Source organism: Antechinus flavipes, chromosome 3, assembly GCF_016432865.1.
Source record: "Antechinus flavipes isolate AdamAnt ecotype Samford, QLD, Australia chromosome 3, AdamAnt_v2, whole genome shotgun sequence".
Taxonomy (NCBI): Eukaryota; Metazoa; Chordata; class Mammalia; order Dasyuromorphia; family Dasyuridae; genus Antechinus; species Antechinus flavipes.
The window spans coordinates 621,866,268-621,882,999 of record NC_067400.1 but is presented as its reverse complement, the minus strand read 5'-3'; the positions used below and the strand labels follow the sequence as shown (position 1 = coordinate 621,882,999).

The 16,732-nt window shown below is 44.8% G+C and overlaps 1 protein-coding gene across 1 annotated transcript; it reads right to left on the bottom strand.

Moving 5' to 3' along the window:
• Positions 1–1,585: 1,585 nt before the first annotated feature.
• LOC127557588 (leukocyte immunoglobulin-like receptor subfamily A member 3) lies at positions 1,586–6,637 on the bottom strand. The gene is made up of 8 exons (XM_051990897.1): positions 6,523–6,637; positions 5,847–6,317; positions 5,183–5,226; positions 3,029–3,272; positions 2,737–2,766; positions 2,513–2,614; positions 1,941–1,978; positions 1,586–1,720 (listed from the first exon to the last, which is right to left on the bottom strand). The coding sequence occupies exons 1-8, from the start codon at positions 6,635–6,637 to the stop codon at positions 1,586–1,588; spliced, it is 1,179 nt and encodes a 392-aa protein (XP_051846857.1).
• Positions 6,638–16,732: the final 10,095 nt, after the last annotated feature.

The following is a 16,732-nucleotide window of genomic DNA, read 5'->3' as shown; positions in this document are numbered from 1 at the left end:
ATGTTCTCTCCCCTTTTACACTGTGATTTCCTTGAGACCAAAGGCCATCTTTTGTCTTTACTTGTATTTCCAAGTGCTTATTCATAATTTCTTTAGAGACTAGATCCTTAATGTCTGTTGACTTGTAGAATGTCATAGTAGAATGGCTCCTTGGAATGAGGAAGAGGAAGGATCCTAAAAAAAATTCTGCTGATATGAAAAAAATAATAATAAAATCATCCCCAGACAAAGGAAAGCTGCATGTTTAATTTATTATAGAATCCAAAAGTAAAAGTAAGATTGATATAAAAATCAATTTCATAAAAACTCTTTCTGCTACTTTATATGGAAGGTCAGTATTGAAAAAAGAAAAACCAATAGTGAGTGGGAAATGTAATTATTGGGAAAGATGCTCCATTCTGGTGAATCTGGAAAGGTTGCTTGTAAAAGGATAAAGTGGGACTGAGTCTTGAAGGACTCCAAGAGACACTCTTCCAAGAGTGGAAAAGCAGTGTAGAAATTCTTTTGGAAGGGCCCAGAGGTGGGAGATCAGCTGTTTTTAGGAACAATAGGTTGCTCAGTTTGTTTCAAATGGAGAGACAGTGAAGGCTAGCAAGATACAATGAGTCTAGAAAGACTGGGGCTTCAAATGCCCAACTGGAAAAGTTATATTTGATCCTAAAGGTAAGAGAAAGACATAAAAGCTTCCTTGGCAGAATATCAATTATGTCAGACTAGAGCATTAGAAAATTTTATTTCACAGCTTTCTGTAGGATGGATTGCAGAGGAAAGAGGACAGATCCAGAAATCTCAATTAATATGGTATAGAAATAGATGAGGAAAGGAAGCTAGTTGGGGTAGTGGATAGAACACCACCTTTAAAGTCAAGAGGATCTGAGCTGAAATCTGGTCTCAGTTACTTAACACGTACTGGGTGTGTGACTCAGGGCAAGTCATTTAATCCCAATTGCCACAGCCAAAAAGAAAGGAAGGAAGGAAGGAAGGAAGGAAGGAAGGAAGGAAGGAAGGAAGGAAGGAAGGAAGGAAGGAAGGAAGGAAGGAAGGAAGGAAGGAAGGAAGGAAGAAAAAGAAAAGAAAACGAAGTAGTTGAGGAGAGAGGTGACAAAGGCCTGGAAAAGTGACAATATGAGCAAAGAAATGGGGCTGGAATAGCAGTTGGCAAATGACTGTGGATGGGCAGAAAGAGTATTTTAAAATAAGTTCAAATTTGTAGCCATGAGAGACCAAAAGAATATTGGTGCCTTCAGTAGAAGGAAGGAAATTTGAAAAAGGAGAAAGTTGTAAATGTTTGTAGAGGGAAGAAACAAAAAAGTTCTGCTTAGAACAGTAGAGTTAGAAATGCCTATAGGGCATCCAATTGGAAATTTTCAATCAGCAGCTGGTGATGTGGGCCTAGAGTTCAGGAAAGAAGGCCTGGACCCTTGGGTTATGGTGATAAAACCCAGAGAAGAAAAAGAGATCAACAGGAGTGTGTAGAGGAGAAAACTCAAAAAGAATCCAAAGGTTACCCACATTGAGTAAGGGGAATATGGACAATTATCTAGCAAAAGATCCTAAGAAAGAACACAGAGCAAGAAGTTCTTGTTCACCATTGCAGAGCAAGAGTAGCATACATTGTTGGATCAGGACATATCTTCCCAGGGGCTGTCTGCTGTTCCTTTAGGGCTTCTGGATTCAGCTGGATATAGGTCAGCCCCTCAGGGTCTTCAGCCTCAGGAACCTAAAGGAAAAACAGGGTGAGGGGGTGGGGAGGGAGAGTGATCAACCAGTATCACTTGAGTGATACTGTGATACTTCCTTTGAAGGAAGATGTGGTTACTGAGATCAGTTACTGAGAAGTAGATGAAATTAAGAGCTAGAATATGAGAGAAGCTGGGAGAGATGAGTCTGAGACCAAGGAAGAGACAGGGTCCTCGCAGAGGGGAATGAGAATAACTCACAGATGTCTTCTTGAGTTTGCATTTGGCAACCTGGGCATCTGAAGCGGAGAGAAGGTTCAGTCAGTTGGGGACTCCTGAGATCAGGCCTTCCCAAGGACACAGCCAGGATCCCTGCCCCGCCACTGCCTCAGTCACTTACACTCAGTCTCATGTTGGGGAACTCCCGATTTAGAAGAGAAGCAGACAAACCAAGTACAACTGAGGCACCTTGGGAATCTATGAGGAGAAAAGAGAATGGGGTTGAGAAGCTCTTTCATACTGGGAGAATCACTCATCCTTCTCTCCCCAACAGAATCACAGAAGATCTAAGATCACACTAGACAAAGGAGGCAAGGGAAGATGAGCTGAAGCTCCCTACCTTCTGGAGGTCTCTCCTTGTGAAATCACTGAAGAGAGAGAAAGAGGGAGACCTAGGTCAGTCACCAGCCTGTGATTTAGAGCTGGAAAGCATCTTAAAGATGATTTCAGGTTGGCTTCCACTTTCACAGCTGAAGATACTGAAAAAAGTGGTACCCATGCTATTGAATCCCTCAACTCCCTTTGAGTTTCACTCCTTTCCTCCCCTAACTCACCAGTCTGAGCATAGCAATGACTGCCAAAAGTTAAGAAGAGAAGGAATAAGAGGATAAAGGCACAGCTGAAGGCAGTGATGAGGATGGTTTTGGTTTCTGTAACTGGAGGAGGAGAGAAGTAAAAACATTAGTCATCAGGATCTGTTGTCCTCTCACAAATGATCCCCCAGAAGCTCAAATCCAAGAGGGTCACTGAACCCTTTCCTCATCTGATGGACCCTTACCTCTTGTGAGAAGACGTCCATTCTGCTTCTCTAGAACATGGAATGAGAAAAGGTAAGATCACAGGAGTGAAAATTCTGAAAGCCAACCCCCCGCCCAGCTCCCAAGCATGATCCCAATGGCCCTGAAATTCTGGGGAAAGGCCGGGTCTTCCCTTACTCTATTTCTCCAACTCTCCAAGGGAGAGCCAAAGGGATTCCTGGGGCTATTTGCCTAGTTCTGCAGGTTAAGAGTTTAGGGAGAAGGGGGAATGACAATCATCTTTAGATGGACTTTCAGGCATCCAGCCCTCACCTTGTATTATAAGCTCCAGGGGATCACTGGGCAGGACCAGGACCCGGCTGTCTCTCCAGAGGAGATAAGAGCACCTGTACTTTCCAGTCTGGTTGATGTTCACATGGATCAAGGGGAACTCTGCCCCCTGCTGGGTGGGCTCACGGGTGCTCACAGGCGTCTCCTCTCCATCCTTGTACAGAGCAAACTCCACACCTTGGGATGGCCCCTGACACAGGAGGGTCACGTTGTCCCCTGAGGTTACCTTGGAACTGGGCCAGGCTGAGAGCGAGGGCTTGGGAAGGCTGTCTGCGGGAGAAAACAAAGTGGGGGTGTGTGAATCTGAGCTCTCTGAGTCTCCAAGGAGTTAGCAATCCTAGGGGGGATCCCCTGGCCACTTTCTCTTTTTCACCCAGCCTCTCTTTGCCTTTCCTGCCTCAATGGGAACTTAATTCTAACTCTTAAAAAAACAGCTAGATTTTCTTTATTTTCTATGACATTGTTCACCCCTTTTCTAATCCTGCACAGTCAAATCTGGTCTCAGTTACTTCACAAATCCTGGGTGTGAATCAGGGCAAGTCACTTAATCCCAATTGCCTCAGCCAAAAAGAAAGAAAGAAAAAGAAGTAGTTGAGGAGAGAAGTGACAAAGGCCTGGAAAAGTGACAATATGAGCAAAGAAATGGGGCTAGAACAGCAAGATCCTATGATGGTAGGATAGAAAAAAGATGGCAATTCTCCAGTTGATAAATGGTCAAAGGATACGAACAGACAATTCTCAAGATGAAGAAATTGAAACTATTTCTAGCCATATGAAAAGATGCTCCAAGTCATTATTAATCAGAGAAATGCAAATTAAGACAACCCTGAGATACCACTACACACCTGTCAGATTGGCTAGAATGACAGGGAAAGATAATGCGCAATATTGGAGGGGATGTGGGAAAACTGGGACATTGTTGTTGGAATTGTGAATACATTTAGCCATTCTGGAGAGCAGTGTGGAACTATGCTCAAAAAGTTGTCAAACTGTGCATACCCTTTGATCCCACAGTGTTTCTACTGGGCTTATACCCCAAAGAGATACTAAAGAAGGGAAAAGGACCTGTATGTGCCAAAATGTTTGTGGCAGCCCTGTTTGTAGTGGCTAGAAACTGGAAAATGAATGGATGCCCATCAATTGGAGAATGGCTGAATAAATTATGGTATCTGAATGTTATGGAATATTATTGTTCTATAAGAAATTATCAGAAAGGTCCGGAGAGATTTACATGAACTGATGCTAATTGAAATGAGTAGGACCAGGAGATCATTATATACTTCAATAACAATACTATATGATCAATTCTGATGGACGTGGCCCTCTTCAACAATGAGATGAACCAAATCAGTTCCAATGGAGCAGAAATGAACTGAACCAGCTACACCCAACGAAAGAACTCTGGGAGATGACTATGAACCATTACATAGAATTCCCAATCCTTCTATTTTTGTTCACTGCATTTTTGATTTCCTTCACAGGCTAATTGTGCACTATTTCAGTGTCTGATTCTTTTTGTACAGCAAAATAACTGTTTGGACATGTATGCTTATATTGTATTTAACTTAAATTTTAACATATTTAACATGCATTGGTCAACCAGCCATCTGGGAGAGGGGGTGGGGGGAAGGAGGGGAAAAGTTGGAACAAAAGGACTTGCAATTGTCAATGCTGAAAAATTACCCATGAAGATATCTTGTATCTCAAGCATGATCCCAATGGCCCTGAAATTCCGGGGAAAGGCAGGGGCTTCCCTTCCTCTATTTCTGAGTCTCCAAGTGAGGACCAAGAGGATTCCTGGGACTATTTGCCCAGTTCTGCAGATTAAGGTTTAGGGAGAAGGGGGAACTACAATCATTCTTTAGATGGACTTTCAGGCATCCAGCCCTCACCTTGTATGATGAGTTCCAGAGGATCACTGGGCAGGGCCAGGACACCCCTCTCTCTCCTGAGGAGATAAGAGCACCTGTACTTTCCAGTCTGGTTGATGTTCACGTGGATCAAGGGGAACTCTGCCCCCTGCTGGGTGGGCTCACGGGTGCTCACAGGCGTCGCCTCTCCATCCTTGTACAGAGCAAACTCCACACCTCGGGATGGCCCCTGACACAGGAGGGTCACGTTGTCCCCTGGGGTTACCCTGGAACTGGGCCGGGCTGAGAGCGAGGGCTTGGGAAGGCTGTCTGCGGGGGAAAGCAGAGGCCAGAGCTCTCCCAGTCTCCAAGGAGTTAGGGAGCCTCCGGGGGGATTCCCTGGCCACTCTTTCTTTTATTCCCAGCCTCTCTTTGCCTTTCCTGCCTCACTGGGAACTTAACTCTAACTCTTTTTTAAAAAAAACACCTAGATTTTCTTTATTTTTTATGACATTGTTCACCCCTTTTCCAATCCTGAACAGGGTGTCAGAGAGAAAACTCCCGCCAGTGCACCATCTCTCATCCTGAGTTCCCAGGGCTTAATTAGAAAGGCCTCCATGGCAGTATCTGGGTCCTCTGCTGGGGGTGAGAGCTGGGCAGGCGGCCAGCAAGGCTCCGGGGCTGACCTCCCTTCCGGGCAGGTGCCTCAGTGCCTAAGGCTGGAGACATTCCCTGGGGGAACATGCCCACCTGGCTCATTCTCAGGGAGTGAACTTTGCTGCTGCCCCCATCCAACTTCACACTGGTCAGGGCGGCCCCTCACACGGGGCCACCTCCCTTGGCTCCCCCACTCTCCCACATGGGACTCACAGGGGCTCCTCACTGTCCCAAACTGTCCCCCAAGAATCTGGGGCCTGCTCTGGCCCCCAGTCCTGCCCCTGCTCTCTCACCTGTCACCCAGACCTCCAGGGTCTCACTGGCTCCCGACCTGATCCATGGGCGGGAAGTCTCATAGTATATGCAGCTGTAGCTCCCGGAGTCCTGGGCACTCACAGACTTCAGGGGGAAATTGGTTCGAGAAAGGTTTTCATGATTCTTTTGCAAGGGCTCCAGTGTCCCAGCCTTCAGCAGAACAAATGTCACCAACCGATTATGTGACGATGATGGTCTCCGGCACCTGAAGGTCACTTCCTGCCCTGGTCTCACCACAGGACCCGGCTGGACATAGAGAGACGGTCTGGGAGGAGATGCTGGGAGAGAGAGGAAGTATATGGGGGAGGGGAAAGGAAAGCCCAGAGTCAGAGCTTGACTAGTCTGTGACTGGGGCAGAGACTGAGGCTCCCACCTCCTGGACCAGAATTGATGATCGTCATAGTCACTGATGATAACAATTCCTAGTGTTTGTATTGTATTGACCCCCACTAGGGGCCAGGTGCTGTGTGAGGCATTTGACAGATATCATTCCATTGGATCCTCACAGCCTGGGAGCTGAGGGCTCAGATTGTCCCCATTTTCCAGAGAAGCACATTGAGGGAGACCAAGGTTAACCGCCTTGCCCAGAATCACACAGCTGCTAAGTGTCCAACAACAAATGAATTGATGGTCTCCTGACTCCTGGTCCAGCACTCTCGCTGCTGTATTCCTTGGCTTCCATGTTGGAAGGCACAAACATCCTGGGCTCAGCACCAGTGGGCAATGGTGACAAGGAAATTGAGAGGTGCCCAGATGACTTCTGCTGCATCTTCCCCAGCCCCTCAGGTAGACTCCCCTTGGTTCAGCCCTGCCCTGCTCTTCCCTCCCATGGGCACATAGGCAGCCTCCCTAGCCATTGACTCAGCATCTCTGAGCATGGAGACCGAGCCCTGCTGCCCCCTCAAAATGCCAGGAGAGCCCAGGATGAGCTCACTTTCTCTGGTGCCCCAACTGTCCCTGGCAGCTCAGCTCTGCTCCCAGGCTTCCTTCTCACATCCCCGGGCCCTGGGGCTACAGCCTCCGATGTCCTGACTGCACCATCCATCAGAGGAAAGGGGGGAGCCGCGGCCGTCCCTCACAGAGCGGCAGAGACACTGGGGAGAAACCGGGGTAAAGTCTCTGCGGCCTGGGGACCTCAGAGCCTCCAGGGCACCTGCCTGCAATAGAAGGTCTAGCAGCCTCTGAGGAGGGACCGGCACGAGACTGACAGCGGCCCCAGAGCTGGAGCCACCCCTGCCCTTCTCCCCACCCTCAGTCCCCAGGAGATGGCTGGGCCCAGAAGGATCTGGATGGCGAGCTCCATCCCCCCAACCACCCCCCAACCTCAACGTCCAGGGAGAAATGAGACCTGGCAGGGGGGCTGAGGGCTGCCCTTTGCCCCCTGACCCAGCCCCTCGGGCCTGTCCGTGCCCAGGTCACAGAGATAGTCGGGCCCCAGAGGGCTCCGAAGGGCAGTGGTGAATGTGAAGAAAGGCAGAAGGGGAGACAAAGAATCACCCACAAACACACAGGCCTGGGAACCAACGGACCCGCAGAGACTCGTGTAGAAAAGCACAGAGCTAGGCTCACACGGGTGTGCACACAGGCTCACAGGTCACGGCACACACATGCACACATGTACACACACACACACACACACATGCACACACACATGCACAGCCCTCTCCACAATAAGACCGGCTCGGTCCCAGCCAGCCTGGACTTCTCATTCAGGTGCAACTGGGGAGAAGGTTGAGCAGCCACGTCCAGGGGCCTTTCAGGAGCCTTCCTCACCTCCTCCCAGGGCCTGAGGGAGCCCTCCCTTCCCTGCTTCCCTGTGGGTAAGGAAGCCTCCCCTCTCAGCTCAAACCCAGCCTCTGGCCTCAGGCCCTTTACACAGGGGCAGCCTCATGATCCTTAGGCATGAGATACTCTGACCTCATCTTGTTAGTCAGGAGTAAACTGAGACCACAGAGAGGCCCTGCCAGGCCTGAGAGCACAGAGAAGCAGAACCAGGAAAGGAGCAGGGCCGTGAACCTCCGCCTCCCATCCTCCCCCTACCCCCCCATCCTTTCATCCCCATGACTGAGAATGGCTGAGGGGGAAGCGCACCCACAGGCATCCATTCAAGAGCCGGGGACAGGTGTGAGGCTCCCGGAGGGGCCCGGGCAGGGTCCCCGTTGCCTGGAACTGTCCACAAATGTTCCACAGAGAGGCTGCCTCTGACCTGGGCTTCCTGGTTATGCAGGGGCTGCACAGAGCAAGGAGGAAGGGCCCTAGTGTGTAAGAGGGACTCTTTCATCTGCCCAACCCCAAGTAATTTAGCTAAGGAGATGTTCTCTGCTCAGATACAGGCGCCTCCCACGTGATGTTAAAGAATTATTCCATAAAATAGGGAAGAAACTCAATTGGGAAGGAGAAAAGTGAAAATAGGATGAAACCCGATTTCTCAAAGGATGAGCTGTATGAGGAGAATTGGCAGAAAGTGTACCAAGCCCCATGGCTACGGGGGAACAGCCATGGGGACTCTCCGAGCCCTGCAAAGCCTCCTTCTGACCCGTTGCTGGGATGTTCCTGCACACGTCTCCTGGGCTTCCCCTGGCTGCAGAAGGGCGCCCAGTTCTTCCAGTCAAGACCAAAACCTCCTCAGGGCTTCCATTCAAGGACTTGAAATGCTTCAATCCAATGTGGTTGTTCCATCTAGTTTATGCCATTGGGGAATTATGCGATAACGCAATCAAAGAAATTTCTCACCAGAGCATGTTGTTCATTACATCAAGAGGGGATCCTGTGCAATTTGGTGTATAAAGAGAACTAGGTCCAGGTTCAGAAGAGTTGCTTTTAATCCCAAAATAATCATTTGTAGAACCCAATAACTCCACAGGTTCATCCCAAACCATCCTCTCCTTATCCCTTCCTGATGGTTATGAGAGGAATAGGAGAGGGATTCCAGTCCCTCTCGTCCCTTCTTGATTCCCTTGGGAATGACAAATAGATCAAAGGAGGCCCCCTCCCTCCCTGATAGTCAGAAATAGAACAATGGCGTGGACCCACCCCAGCTTCTCCCTCCTTGATTGTCCTCAACAAATAGTCCCAAAGGAAAACACTCACCTAATTGTACCCCAATCACACAGATGCAGCACAGCCCTGGAAGAGAAGCTCAGATTATCGATGACTCCAAACTCCCTCCAGCCGCTTCCCCTAAAAGGTCTTTCCCCCAAGTCCTCCATGACAACAACAGAGGCAGATTCAGGTGGCAGAGAGCTCTGGGACCTGCTCAGTCCAAGATCATTGCCTCAGCACTGAGGGTCTCTCTCCATACCCTTCAGTGCTAAAAGCTCTCCTCCCACCCTCCTCCTCCCCCAGCCCTGCCCAGGGGCTCACCAAAGCAAAGCCGAAAAAGGAGGTCTGGGTCCATGGTGCACCTGAGATTCCCAGACCTCAGTGAGCACATAGCAGGAGTCGGCGAGCCCCGAGAGAGGTCCTGCTCAGGATGTGGGAGGGGACCCGTTGTCTCCTCCCACGAGTCTGGTCACACTCTTTCCACTCTGAGAATTGTTACCTGGAGGACATCTTGCTGAGCTCTCCCTCTGACAGGCCCGGAGTCTCAGCAGGAGGCCAGTCTCCCAAAGACCCTGAGACCAAATCCCTGAGACTGGAGGGCCAATTCCCCATCAGGGAGAGTATCCAAAGGAAAGATGCCCCTGTCCCCTGTTCAATGCTGAAAGGATGGGCCTGAAGAGCAAGGGCTCGAGCAAGATGGGATCTCAGCCTCAGACACAGGACCTCCTTGAGTGCCTGACTTCTCATATGAAGGCTCTTCTGATTACGCAGTAAGAAACCCTAGAAATGGGCCCTTGTGTGATGTCCCGGGCTGCTCCAGAGGAACCAGTCTCCTGGGTTTTGGTGACTGCCCTCCCTCCCTGGGAGGACACCTGATTCACCCAAACTTCACTAGTGGCTCAAAGGATTTGGAACATGCCCAATGGGCATACCAAAGTAAATCATTTCAGCAGATGGGCTAAACAACACTGAGGATAATGGAAGTATCTCAAAGCCTTAGATGAGTTGGGAGGATGTTTACCCTACCCACAATGGAATAAGCAAATGAAAACAGTCTCTTCCAGTGGCCACAGAGGTGGCAAAAAGAGGCACCGTGGAACTAGAAAACAGTTTAGAACTATTTGAAATGGACTATAATACTGTGCATAGCTGTTCACCCAGAGATATCACTACTATGTCTGCATCCAAGAAATTAAAAAAAAAAAAAAAAAGGAAAAGGGCCTATGAGTATAAAAGTACTTATTCCATCCCTTTTTGTGTTGGCAATGAATTGGACATTGAGAGAATATCCATCAAATGGGGAATCGACAAGCAAGTTGTGATTTATACTGGGACTGAATATTATTTTGTTATAAAAAGTGATGAAATAAAAGCATCCTGAGCAATCCACTCCTTTCATCCATAAAGCAACTCTTAATTCCTAGCAATGGATAAATTCAGTGGGTGAATGAATCTTAATTATTGTACAGTTACTTCAAATATTGAAGAGAATCAGACTTAGAGACGAGAGTTTATGGAGAGAAAAGTAGAGGAAGAGGGATGTCGGGGAAGGGTGTTTTGATACAGGGTAGAAGGAACTCCCATCCTAATAGAACCAAGATACTCTACCATAAGTAAAAGGAGTTGTAAATTCAACTGGGAATGGAGCAGATTTTAGGCATGAGGTTGTAGTGAACATTTGTGGATCAAAAAAGGAAGAGACCTTGGATCAGAGAGGCTTTCTTGGAACAGGGAAAGTCATGACCTCTCCGTGAATTTCAGATTTCTCCTCTGTCAAATGGAAATAATTACAACCACTGCTTTCATGACAAGGTAATAACAATACTATTAATGGCCAGCATTTTTTTTAACTCAAAATTTTATTTATTTATTTTTGTAATTATTATTTTACTTTTTCCAATTATATGTAAAGCTAGTTTTCTGCATTTATTTTTAAAAGATTTTGAATTTCACAATATTATCTCTCTTTCCCTTTCCTTCTACCCCCAAGATGACAAGCAATCTTGTTTTATATATATATATATATATACAATCACATTAAATATATTTGCATTTTAGTCATGTTGTGAAAGATGAAATAGAACAAAAAGGAAAAACCCAACCTCCCACCACCACCAAAAACAGTGAAAATAGTCTGCTCTGATCTGCATAAAGACATCATAATTTTTTCTCTGGCTGTCATTAGCATTTACCACCATGAATGTTTTGGGGTCATCTTGGATCCTTGCATTGTTGAAAAGAGCTCAGTCTACCCTGGTTGATTATTGTATAATGTTAATAATCAGCATTTATAAAATGCATATATATCTGTGTATGTATACATAGAAACATATGTGTATGTATATGTGCATATATCTACATCTATATCTATCTGGCTTACAAATAACTTTCAAATATAGAAATATATCTTATCTGTTATTCCTAACATCCCTATAAAGATGATCCTGTTATTATTTGCATTTTACAGATAGAGAAATTGAGGCTATGAGAAAGTGTTAAGTAAATTACCCAGGATCCACACCTAGTAAATGTCTGAAATAAGTTTTGAACTCAGGTCTTTGTGAGTTACAGATCTCTGCTCATTAAACCATCTAGCAATGGTTTTAAAAAATGCTTTGTAGCATATAAGGTAGGTCAGAGCTGAGAATTGTTGCTACTCTTCAAGAATTTCATAACTCTCGGAAGCTTTGTTATTTGGGAAATACATTTTACCTTTTCTCTTTATTTATTATTTATATATTTATGACATGTATGTAAAGGGAATCTGGGAGTAGAGGACCTGGTGATGCAGCATGAAGAGAAGGAGGGCTGGAGAGCAGGAAGCAGGTAGTACTGGGCCAATGGAAGGGGACAGAAGGTTTCTGACGGTCAGCTCTGGACATTAGCTGGGTTTGGGTCCAAGTCTTCTTATATTGCCCAGAGTTGGCTGATCTTTTTCCCCTAAACACTTGCTGGTTAGTTTCAAGTTCATATTATCCTTTGATCTCTGTCTGTCCAGCCTTACTGCTCCAGGCAGACATTTTCTGGCTCATCCTCAACTCTTCAGGCCATTCCAATCACTGGCCAAAAGTTTCCTGATGACAAGGAGGACCAATCCAACCAGGCTGATATGAACGAGACTGATCACAAAATAAACCGACTGGGTAGAGCCTGAGGGAAAAAAGGAAATAAGGTTAATGATGACATAAGAATATTTCCAGGAGTTTACCCTCCTCTTAGCAGGCTCCTTGATCCTGCCCCTGGACTGGTCCAAATCATGGGTTCATAAAGAGCAGGTCATCCCAGACTAAACATATTGCATTTGTAGAAAATTACTCAGCTCTTGCAAGTCCTCCTATTGGGGTTTATTCTCTTAACTAAGGCTGAGCTGCTCTCTGCTGAAGAAGTTCAGCCCATCAGGGCCCCCTACTGCCCTTTACTCACATCCACTAAATTGTGGAGGCTGGAAAGTCTTTAGCTGACAAGGACAGATGCTCTATTCGGAGTTCTTTCCCCAGGAACAATGAGCCACCCTTTATTTGAACAGCCCAGAAAAGATAGGAAACAAGTTTTAAGTCTGGCTTATTGGTCTGTTTGTTGACTTCTTATATCTGGTGATAATTTAAAATTCAAGATCCCAGTTTACTTTGGTTTAAGAAAAGAAAATTTATATTACTCCTGTTAACCCACTTAGGGAGAACTTGTGACCCTGATGATTCTCCAGGGGCTCTTATCTCCACCCCTCCTCCACCTTCCCCCCTTCCCAAATAACAACTTGCCAGACTGGGCAATTTAGAGAATGAAGCCCAATTCACTCTCCAAACCTAGTCTTATTTGCATGCAAATGCAAGGGAGCAAAAATCAAAGGTAGATGAAGAAAGGCAAGAATGTCCTCTCCTTTCAAGGGATCAGCAAAAAACTCTGGCATTGTAGAGCTTTTTCTCACCCGAAACAAAGTCTTTCAGTCTCCCACTATCTGGATGCTTACTAACGATCTGTGAGAGGATATTACTGAATCTGGCCAGGAGCTGAAGTCAAGCTCCCCTTATTTGTACATCTAATTTCCCTCTCCCTTTTAAAAATAATCTGAACATTTGACCCAATGAATCATCAGCTGCCAATGATGTGATCTGTGATGTGGAGTTCGCCACCAAATGATTGCAGGCCCCCAAAGTTGGCTGTGACTCCCTGACTTAATCAACTCTAGTGTCTTTCTTTTGTCTTTGAAAACCAAATATGAAGTCCTCTGTTAAGCTTTTAAAGCCCTTAACAATATGACGATGAGGGAATCTTTCTACTCTCCTTGGACACTGATTGTTCCACTGCCTGCACTCTGAGAGCCAATCAAGCTGGCCCTCCCTCTCTAGTCCTTCCAGGTGACATTCTTCCTTCTACTCTGGTCCTTTTTCACTGAATGATTCCTTTATTCCCTCTTCTTACATTACTCTTATGAGGCGTGAGAATTGCTGCTTTAATCTGTAATTCAAAAAAAAAATTTATGTCACCTGACAAAGAAGCCAGTGGTAGGTGGGGCTCCCCAGAAATCCTCTGAGAAGCTGATGTTATAAACAGGTCAGAGAAAAGCAGAGATATTTGCTACATTGGCCACTGGTAGGCAATAGGGAGTTTGGGGAGGAACTCAGCAGGGAAGCAAGATCAAGAATTAGAAGCATGACTTTTTTGCAAGCTTTCTCTGCACCTACAGCTTGAAATGACATCTGCATTGACCCAGGGGCTGGAGTGTATCCCTGACAAGTTGGGCTACTTGATGCTAAGTGAAAGAGCCATGCTGGCTGCTTTAAGCAACTTGGTGGCACCAAATTTTCCCAGGGATTCAGCCAACTTCAATCCTACTCAAGGGATCTGGGGCAGCTAGTTGGTGTAGTGAATAGAGTACCAGCCCTAAAGTCAGGAAGATCTGAGTTCAAATGTGGCCTCAAACACTTGATATTTCCTAGCTATGTGACCCAGGGCAAGTCACTTAGCCCCAGTTGCCTCAGCAAAAAACAAACAAACAAACAAACAAAAAAAAAACCTCAAGGGATCTTCTACCTCCTCAGTATACCATCATGCTTTCCTTTCTAAATATTTGCCAATTGCATTAATGATGAGAACTTTGAGAATTTTGACATTAGTTAGCCCATAAGTTTAATACTGGGAAAGGGGGTAAGAGGAGGGGCAAAAAAAAGAAAAGCATAATCCAGGGATAATAAGATGGCAGGAAATACAGAATTAGTCATTTTAACTGTAAATGTGAATGGGATGAACTCTCCCATAAAGAGGAGGCAGATAGCAGACTGAATCAAAAGTCAGAACCCTACAATATGTTGTTTACAGGAAACACATTTAAAGCAGAGAAATACATACAGAGTAAAGGTAAAAGGCTGGAGCAGAATCTATTATGTTTCAAGTGAAGTCAAAAAAGCAGGGGTAGCTGTCCTTATCTCAGATCAAGAAAAAGCAAAAATTCTTTGTCTATTTTTGGGCTCACCCTAATTTCTGGGTTGCAGAGACTTTTCCACTGAAATCAGAATTGTGTCAGCCCCACATTCGGACGCCAAATTGTAATGTTCTCTCTAAATTGTAATGTTCTCTGTTGAGGTTTTCTTGGGATTTTTGGGAGCAGCCTTCATTTCAGTTCAGTAATCAACACAAGTACAGTCAGGTGTTAAAGTCCAAATCCTGTACTGTCTCTTTCAAAGTCTTGTCTCCTTTCCTGGGGCCCAGTTAGCTTTCTTAGAAGCCTATCTCTCCCCTTGGTTCTGAGAGCTTGAGCTCCCGCCTGCCTACGCTGTCCTCTGAATCTCCCCAAATCAAAAGGTTTGTGCTTCAGCCTCCAGCCACCACAAAAGTGGACAATGGAATGAATCTGTCTCAGCCTCCAAGATTTTCTAGTGTGCTTGTCTTTTCTGTCCCTGAGAGTTTCTAGTTTATATGCTCCAAACTGAGTATAAATCAATCACTATTTCACTAGAAAACTTTTTTTTATTGTAGGATTAAATCAATGCTAAACTAGATTTAACCATTGTCTCACAAATTCCACTTAGTACCTTGTTTCAAGTTCTGGCCCATAACAATTTGGTATCATAAAGAAACTTGTTTCAACTCAAATGGAAGGAGGGAAAGAGGGAAAAGAAAGGGAAAGAATAATAGAAGGGAAAACAGAAGAACTGGAGGAAAGGTATAAAAAGGAGAAGGAGATCTAAAGGGGGAAAACTGTTTGAGGGAGGTGGTCATCAAAGCAAAATACTGGGGAAGAGGAAAGGAGGATAGGAAAGAGAAAAACATAACCTAGGAAATACAGAATTAGTTATTTTAACTGTGGATGTGAACAGGATAAACTCCCCCATAAAACAGAAGTGGATAGTACACTGGATTAAAAGCCAGAATTCCATAATATGTTGTTTATAAGAAATACATTTAAAGCATAGAGAGTGAAGATAAAGAGCTAGAGCTGAATATATTATGCTTCAGGTGGAGAAAAAAAGCAGAGGTAGCAATTCTGATCTCAGATCAAGTAAAAACAAAGATAGATCTAATTAAAAGAGATAAGGAAGGAAACTATATCTTACTAAAGGTATCATAAATAACGAAGCAATATCAATACTAAACATATATGCACCAAGTGGTATAGCATCATTAATGATTATAGATCATTATTGATCACAAAATAGATAATTTTGATTATATAAGCTAAAATTTTTTGTACAAACAAAACTAATGCAGACAAGATTAAAAGGGAAGCAATAAATGGGGAAAATATTTTTACATTCAAAGATTCTGATAAAGCCCTCATTTCTAAAATACATAGAGAATTAACTCAAATTTAAAAGAATTCAAACCATTCTCCAGTTGATAAATGGTCAAAGGATATGAACAGACAATTTTCAGATTAAGAAATTGGAACTATTTCTAGTCATATGAAAAGATGCTCCAAATCACTATTGATCAGAGAAATACAAATTAAGAAAACTCTGAGATACAACTACACACTTCTCAGATTGGCTAAGATGACAGGAAATGATTATGATGAATGTTGGAGGGGATGTGGGAAAACTGGGACACATACATTGTTGGTGGAACTGTGAACTAATTGAACCATTCTGGAGAGCAATTTGGAAGTGTGCTCAAAAAGTTATCACATTGTGCAAACCTTAGACCCAAAAGTGTTTCCAATGGGCTTATATCCCAAAGAGTTCTTAAAAGAGGGAAAGGGGCCCATATATGCAAAAATGTTTGTGGCAGGCCTTTTTGTAGTGGCAAGAAAATGGAAACTGAATGGATGCCCATCAACTGGAGAATGGCTGAATAAATTGTGGTATATGAATGTTGTGGAATATTATTGTTCTGTAAGAAACAATCAGCAGGATGATTTTAGAAAGACCTGGAGAGACTTACATGAACTGATGTTAAGTGAAATGAGCAGAACCAGAAGATCATTATACATAGAAACAACAAGACTATACAATGATCAATTCTGAGGGCCGTGGCTCCCTTCAACAATGAGATGATTCAAACCAGTTCCAATTGTTCAGTGATGAAGAAATCCATATACACCCAGAGAGAGGCCTGTGGGAACTGAGTGTGGACTACAACATAGCATTTTCACACTTTTTGTTGATATTTGCTTGCATTTTGTTTCCCTTCTCAGGTTTTTTCCTTCTAGATTCAATTTTTTTTTCTTGTGCAGCAAGATAATAGTATAACATATTTTTTTTTTGTTTTTTTTTATTATAGCTTTTTATTTACAAGTTATATGCATGGGCAATTTTATAGCATTGACAATTGCCAACCCTTTTGTTCCAATTTATCCCCTCCTTCCCCCCACTCCCTCCTCCAGATG